This window comes from Sarcophilus harrisii, chromosome 4 (genome assembly GCF_902635505.1).
Source record: "Sarcophilus harrisii chromosome 4, mSarHar1.11, whole genome shotgun sequence".
Classification (NCBI taxonomy): domain Eukaryota; kingdom Metazoa; phylum Chordata; class Mammalia; order Dasyuromorphia; family Dasyuridae; genus Sarcophilus; species Sarcophilus harrisii.
The window spans coordinates 335,367,379-335,375,554 of NC_045429.1; the positions used below are offsets into that span (position 1 = coordinate 335,367,379).

The following is an 8,176-nucleotide window of genomic DNA, read 5'->3' on the forward strand; positions in this document are numbered from 1 at the left end:
GGAAGAGGGGGCCAGGCCCCCACACCGCTTCTCTACTCCTAACCACTGGGTGTGGGCTTTCCTAGAGAGCAGGGGAGAAAGGAGGCTCTTTGTAGGGGGCAGGGAAGGGGCTTATTGTTTCTCCTCCCCCAGCTCCTATTGTGTGGTGCTCCCCTCTTTCCTCCCCCACCAAGGGTTGGAGGGTACTGGTCTGAGAGACTGGGGGAAAGGGAGGAGCTAGGCGAGATGCACTCCCCACGCCCCTCCCCAGGCTTACAAAGTAAGCTCCGTCCCTTCCTCCACCATAGCAGAGAGCTGATGCCTTCCCCCCACCCCCACTACATCAGGTCTAGCCTCCCCTTTCCCTGGGGACCCTGCCCTGTACCCACTGTGAATGGGATAGCCACAGGGGGGAAGGGGAGTGGGAGGCTCAGAGACACTGACCTCTCTTGCTCCTACCCCAGCCTCACAGCCACCAGCAATCCCTTTTTCCCATCCTGGGCTGGGGCAGTGGCCACCTTACATTCCCCCCCCCCACACACACACACTGCAGACAGACAAAGACACCTGAGTTCCTGAGTCATCTCTCTTACAAACTGGCCTCTTCTGCTCACCCTCTACTTGCATCTCCCCCTCCCCTTATTCCTGTCCCCTCCTGCAGGGCGGGCATCTGCTGGGGCAGGGTGTTCTTCCCTCCTCCTCCCAGGATTGGGAGAGCTGGCCCTGCCTGCCTCTCCACAGGGGTCTGGGGGATGGTTTTGGGAGAGGGTGGGGACCCTTCCAATGCTCCCCTCATTTCCGGGCAGGCTCCCTCCTCTCCCCCAGGGAGCCCAACCTGGTGCAGCTGTTACTGTTGAACTTTCCATTGAGATCTACTGGATAAAGAATAAAATTATATTTATTCTATACATGCCTCAGAGCTTTGCTCCCTACAGCCTGTATCCACAAAAGTCCTTTGGGGACTGGGCCCCGAGAATTCGGGCTCAGGCTGTGCTACATATTTGACTTTTCATTAAGTTTCTGGGCTGAATGTGGGAGTTATTGATTTAATGGGGCCAGGTCCCTATGTGAAGTACTTTGCCTACAATCTGGAGTAGGTCTATATCCTTTCAACTCTTCCTGCCTCCGCCTTTCACTTGGTTGGGATCTTGGATTAGGGAGAATTGGGAGGACTCAGAGAAATAGGGTGGTAGGGGCAGCTAGTGGCACCAAATAAATCATGGACCTTACAGCCAGCAGAATCTGAGTTCGAATCCAGCCCCAAGACACTGGCAGTGTGACCCTAGGCAGATCATTTAACTCCTTTTGCCTCAAAAAAAAAAAAAAAAAAAGGGCAGTACACGTTCTCCCAGAGTTTCCTGGGGAAATGCCCTTTCATGGATACCCTGTACTGGGTCTGGAATCTCTCAGTCTGATGAGAAGACACCATTGGGAAGTGGGGGCATGGAGCTTGGGGGTCCTGATTATACCTGAGCAGGGAAGTGGGGGAGGTGTATGTAAAATGATGATTTTGTGCAAGGAAACTGTGAGAAGGAGGAAGTTAGGGTCAGTGCCTGTTCTTGGGATGGGTTAAAGAGGAAGAAGCCCTTGGGGTGGCAGGACCAGGTTTTAAGGGGAGGATCTTGTCAGTCCGCCAGGTAGAACTCTGCCTTTTCTTCACCTTAGGCCCTGCCCTTCTGGATTCCCAGGACCAGGTCTGACTTTCCTTGTATCCTTTAGGGGGCTTTCAGGGGATGGGGGTACCCAGAGATCAGGTGGAGGGGAGTATTTATCTTCGAGGAACATTGCTTGATGTAGCTCCTCTGATTCCCTCCGAGGAATGATGCCCTGGGAATTGGGAGTGATCCTGGAAAGAGACTTTTCATTTTACAGAGGAAGAAACCAAGGGAAAAGAGGAATTGTGTAACTTAGTCACTTAGGGACTTGGGGGGCCTTGAGTCTGTTTGCACTCATTGCAGCAGCCTGTTGGTCCGAGCCGGTGAAATGGAGCCTTAGCTTGGAAGAGAGTGGATGTTTTGGGTGGCAAGGGTGTTCTTGGAGAAAAGGGGAGGGAGCAGCAGTGAGGGGCCTGCTAGTCCCCCCAGGCCCTCAGGGGCAGAGAAGGGGCAGAAAAGGTTCGTTCAGGATCTGCCTGCCGGGGCTGCTCCCTTACCCATTGCGGCCGCCGGATGGCAGCAGCGGCCCGCCAGCCAGCATCCGTTTCGCCTCTGATGTGGTCTTCCTCCCTCTCTGTGTGCTATCCTGAGCTAGTTAGTCACTGCATCCCCCAGGCCCGCAGCACACTGTCCCCTACTTCTCTTCCCACTTTGTCACCTTGCCCCTTACTCACTTAGAGGAAAGGGCTCAGTCTGTGCCCACTGTACTAGGCCAGAAGGTGAGGGAGCAGATGATTTCCTGTTGTGGCTCTCCCCCCTGAGGTTATGTTGTCCTGGGAGAGTCAGCACCCCCACCCCTTCCACCCCCACCTCAGTTATTCTTCTTCCCCTCCCTTCCTGTTTGGACCCTTATCTGCACAGGGCAGCTGGGGAGGGGCGCCCTTTCCTGCTGTGACTGGGTAACCTGATTTTGGTCACAGGTGGGTAGGAGGAGTTGGGATCTGGGTCATATCATGCTCACACGCAAGTGTGATCATCAATAGATTTAGAGCTGAAAAAGACCTCACTCAGAAGCCATCTAGAAGGCACACCTCTCATTTTGTAGATGAAAAACTTGAGGGTTAGGGAGGCAAAGGGCCACATAGCTAGTGAGTGTCTAAGGTGGGGCTTGAACCCGGCTTTTCCTGACTCCCATGTCCAGTGCCCATATTATGCCATGCTGCCTCCTGATGCCTCACATGACTTGCCCCCTATAGGTGGAAATGATTAGCGCTGGGATTTGAAAATATCCTATGGTTCCAGCTAGTGGGCACCTAGGTGACACCAAAGAGCAAGGGTCCTCAAACTGCGCCTGCCGGCCAGATGCAGCAGCTGAGAACGATTATCCCCCTCACCCAGGGCTATGAAGTTTCTTTATTTAAAGGCCCACAAAACAAAGTTTTTGTTTTTACTATAGTCTGGCCCTCCCACAGTCTGAGGGACAGTGAACTGGCCCCCTATTTAAAAAGTTTGAAGACTCTTGCCATAGAGCACAGAGTGCCGAACCTGGCATTCAACAGCTGTGTGACCCTGGCCAACTCACTTTACCCTGTGTGCCTCAGTTTCCTCATCTGTCAAATGATCTGGAGGAAGAAATAGTTAACCATTCTGAGACAGACACAGGTGAAGGATTGAACACACCTTTGACTCCAAATATAGCCCTCTATTGACTAACAATTCAGGAGGGAGGAGAAAACATAGAACTGAACCCACAGAGAGAAGAGCAAATGCATTCCAACTGAGAAACGAGAGGGTAGAGTGGGGTTACAAAGAGAAGAACAATACTATGAGTTTCCCTTCCCTGTGTGTGGAAGAGAGACTGGATTTCAGTAAATGGGCACCCTCAACAGGGCACATACAGTATGAGGTGGGACATGCCCTCACTCTCCAGCTCTGCCAGCTTTGCTAATGGGAGAAGACGATGATTCGATGTATTTGGGTCTTTGGGGCTGAATGAAAGCTGGCAGTCACATCATCCTGCTCTGCTTGAGGCCCTGAGTACATTAAAGACATGTGCCAGGTACCAGGCACAAGCCCACACGATAACCCTAAGGTCACATAACACGAAATGCAGAGTCCAGGAACACTGACCACAAATCACCATTATTGCTGTGATCCACAAGATAACAAGCAGCCTGTTCACCCACTCCTCCCCCTTCTCCACTCTTGCAGTCATTCTCCCACTCATGTAATCCCCAATGTAAGCAGACTTCTTGCCTTCTGTCTCTGGAGCTACCTGGGTGGACCATGGGGAGTTTCAGTGTTTCCCTCTAAGCTTTCTTTCCCATTCACCTCAAAGTGCTGGTTCTTGGCAGAGGGAAGATGGATAGTTACAACCATAGATTGGCTGAGCCAGAAAGAACCTTAAATACCCTTCCCCATCATTAGATAGAGGAGGAAGCTCGCACTCAGATCGGAAAGTGAATGGCTCAAGATCACACTACACATGGGAGACAAGATCTGAAATAAATGCAGATTTCCTGGCTTTGTATCCAGGATCCTTTCTACCCAGCCACGTGCTTCCTGCTTTTGATCTTCCAGAACAGAGGTTGGCCTGTTCCCACATCTTCATTCCCCTACCCCCCAGATTCTCCCACCTAAGAGTTTCTTTAGATGGTGAGGTCCTCTCTGACCATGGACAGTGAGGGTTTGCTCCTGCTGCTGCTGCCCTCACTGCCAGCTCCCTGTGGCAGCTTGTGGGCATAGGCAGGTGGGGCGTCCAGAGCAGGACCCAGGGGAGAGGCCCTTCTTGGTGGGGAGAGTGGCAGCAGAAGCTTCTGGGCTTCTTCCTGCTCCTGGTTACAATGGTTGTCTTTCTCAAGTGTGCCCCCCTTGCCTGACCACAGGAGACTTTTGTCCCGGCTCCGTCGCCCCTTCCAGAAGAGGTGGAGCAGCTCGACCACGCTGAGGAGTGTCGAGAGAAGCCCCACTGCAAAGTAGAAGACCACAAAGACTGTCTTTTCTGTGGGCCGGCTGACAAAGCAGTCCACGGTGTGGGGGCAAGGGGTCTGGGTGCACAGAAAGTGGGGTGCCACCTGGAAGCCGTACAGCAGCGTCTGCCCTGTCAGGAAGCCGAGCTCGGCCAGCAGACGCAGTGCTACGCTCAGCAGGTAGCAGTGGCGGGCCCGGGGACCCGCCAGGTGCTGCCCGTGGCCGCCATCCCCCTCCTCCTGCTCCCTCTCGCCATCCCCTGGGGGTCCAGGGCACTTGCTGGCTTGGTGCATGGAGTATATAACAAACAGCACGGGAGGAGCAGAGAGCAGCAGGATGTGGAAGAGCCAGAAGCGGTAATGGGAGATAGGGAAGGCCCGGTCATAGCAAGCCTGGCGACACCCGGGCTGCAGCGTGTTGCACACGAACTCCTCCTGCTCATCTTCGAACACGGCACCTCCCACCGTAGCCAAGACCAGGATTCGGAAAATCAGCATGACCACCAGCCACAAGCGGCCCACCAGGGGAGACTGCAGCTGCACCGAGTCCAGCAGGGAGCCCAGGAAAGCCCATTCCCCCATGGTGGCACCGGGCACCCTGAGGAGCCAAAGGGAGGGAGAGTGCTTAGAGTGGCTGGAGTGGGAGACTTCGTCCCTGAGAGGCCCCCCCCCCTCCCCTCCCAGCTCCCACGGTGCACACTTCCCAAGCTCGGCCCTCTCCCAGAAGCCAGAAGGACTAGTGCGAGTCAATTCTATCAGGTGTTTTTAGGCTGGGTTTACCAACTCACCCCAGAATTCCTTTCTCTTTCACTCCTATTCCCTTTCCCCAATCCAATACTGTTAAGAACAAAAATCCCAGCTCAGGGTTGGAGGGTAGAGGGACAGTGACGTTGACAGATGGTGACACTGACACTTGTCCCAACCAGGACGCCCTTCACATTCCCTGGTTCCAGCCCTTTTCCCCAATGTCCCCGGTCCTCCAGGCTCCCCTCTTGGAATCCCTCTCCTAGTAGAATGTGTTGTCTCCATTCCCCCTATTCTCACTTCCCCTTCTCCCCAACTCTGGCTTCCTTATCCCCATTTGCCTAACTCTCCCAGTGCCTGGCTGGGGTCCCTGGATCACCAAGCTCTCCATCTCTTCTTGGGTCCATCCCATACTTTCAGATTTAATTTTCCTGGACTTTCATCAAGCCTTTCCCCATCTAACCCTCCACCTTACATGCCCGCTTCTGCTTACCAGGCAGCTGTAGCTCCCTGAGCCAAGGCAGTCAGGGACCTGGGGAGCAGGAGGCCAGGAGAAGGAAGGGACCTGCTTGGGTTTTCATTTTCCCTTTCACTCTTTCATCTTTCCTTTCCAATTGGGGTTTGGCCGGCATGAGGGGGAGAACACAGTAGTGAGGATGAATTGGAGTGCTCTTCTCTCTTAAAGGGACAGAGGTAGCCTGTCCAGTTGGCTCCTCCCCCCTAGGAGGATGGAGGGGAATAGTTGGGAGGGGGCCAGAGATACAGTCCAACTTCTGTGGGAGACACAGTCCAACTTCTGCTTGGCTTTTCAGGACTAAACTATGCACGGTCTCTCTGTCCCCCCTCCCCATTTCAGTGGTTTGTTTCCAGGTGGGAAATGGGGGAGAGTGTGGTTGTCCATCTTGATATTGTGGAGCTTACAAGGGAGTTGCAGAGAAGGAAGAAATCCCCTCCCACCCATCCTGAAAACTAGGAGACAGGATAGTAACTTTCTCCTCTGTTAAACAAACATCAAGTCTTTCACCTTTCTTCCCTCCCCAGCCATTTTTGAATAAGAGCATCAGGCTCCAAGAGTGGAACCCCAGTAAAAGCCACATTTCCAGACTGACAGCTCTAGGATCAATACTACAAGCAAGGAGTCAGATATAGGAAAATGTCCTGAGCCCAGCACAGCAGCAGAGAAAAAGACTTACATTTTAAAGAACTGATATGATTTGTTTTTATATCCATATATGTGCTTATCCCATTCCCTATTCAGTGAATCATCATTGAATAAATCAAGAAAGAGGATTAAAACAGCTCAGCAAAATTAAACAATCCATCGATGGAATCTGACAGTGTATGCAATGTTTCATACCCATAGGCCCCCACTTTTGCAAAGAAGGGAGGAAGGTACATTTGCTTGCCCCTTTTCGAGGTCAACGTTGAAAATTAGAATTGCACAGCATTGTTTCAGTTCCTTTGTTCTTTCCATTTAGATGGCTGCAATCGTTGGGTACATTTGTTTTCCTGAATCCTGATCTCATATTGCACATAATTCTTCCCACTTCCCTCAATGTTTTTAATTAACTTTTCCTTTTTTATTGTAAAATTAATAGTTCATCACAAACACAAACATTTTAGTTTACAAAGAATAAGAAGGCTTATGTAGGAAACAGAATTTCTGATGTATATGGTTTGGTTTTTAAGGAGCATATGGAAAGCATTTATTAAGCACTTACCACATGCCAAGCACTGCACTATCTGCAGATAAGAGTATAAGAACAAAGATTGTCATTCCCTGCCCTGATTACTTCCTGTATGGGTAGATAGCCCATACAGGGGAATATTTCTCTGGGAGGGACAATTTCAATGGTCTGCAAAGTTATAGGGATGATGAATGGGGCGCGGTAGGAGCATAGCTTGACATCCAATTCAAGAATGGTGGTTGCAGATCTGATTTAATTGTGGTTTATGGTTCCAGAAGTGGAGGGGATTGGGAATAGCTCATGAGTAAGGGGGTTATGGAGGAGGATGCTCCAGGGGAGGTGATTGAAAGGAGTAAAGTGAATCTAATAGTTTAAGAAATTATATGATATAATATAGTAATATAATGAAATATAATAATGTGTGCAAATATACAATACATTCATATATATATACACATTTACATATCCACACATGTATATAAAGCATAGAAGTAGCTAGATGGGAATGGAACTATGGGCCCGGAGTTAGGAAGACAAATTCAAATCCAACTTTGGAAACTTATTAGTTGGCAAGTCATTTAAAGTCGTTTACCTTAATCCACAAATCCAGCGGTTTTTATCTTTGTCAAGAAAACTTCATGGACAATATTGGCAGGCTATGGTTCATGGGGTTGGATATGACTAAAATACACATAGTATTTGTGTTTATATACTATATCTAGAACACATACACATATATACACTATATATAATATACATATGTTCATATAGGTGAGGGTATAAACATATATGAGTGTATACATACAAACTAATAATACAACTGTTTTATTTTGGAATCTCTTTCTATGCAATTGTTTTCTTCTGCTTATTTAAAATGTTTTATTGATGCTTGGATCTTTTTCCTGAATTCCTTCTATTCCTCATTTCTTTTAACTCAGTGACATTCCATTTACCATAATTTATTTAGTCAGTCCCCAGTGGATGGGTATCTACTTGGCTCCAAACTCTCAGCAACCACAAAAAAAACACCGCCATGAATATTTTGACACACATGGGACCCTTCTCTCTGTTTTTGATTTCTCTGGGGTATTTGTCTAGCTATTGGAGTTCTAGGTTAAAGGGGCAAAAGATTCTTAAGTAAAGGGTCGTGGGATGAAGCTCCAAGCTAAGTTGCTGATGAGTGGGAAAAAAACACAGGATT

The 8,176-nt window shown here is 49.7% G+C and overlaps 1 protein-coding gene across 1 annotated transcript; it reads right to left on the reverse strand.

The window, feature by feature from the left end:
• Positions 1-3,975: 3,975 nt before the first annotated feature.
• On the reverse strand, positions 3,976-6,650 carry GJD3 (gap junction protein delta 3). The gene has a single exon (XM_031966233.1). It carries the CDS (start codon positions 5,123-5,125, stop codon positions 4,223-4,225), a length of 903 nt encoding a protein of 300 aa, XP_031822093.1. The 5' UTR covers positions 5,126-6,650; the 3' UTR covers positions 3,976-4,222.
• Between the last annotated feature and the right edge of the window lie 1,526 nt (positions 6,651-8,176).

Excerpts from the sequence above, each read along its gene's own strand:
- GJD3 (XM_031966233.1), bottom strand. The coding sequence starts at position 5,125 with ATGGGGGAATGGGCTTTCCTGGGCTCCCTGCTGGACTCGGTGCAGCTG.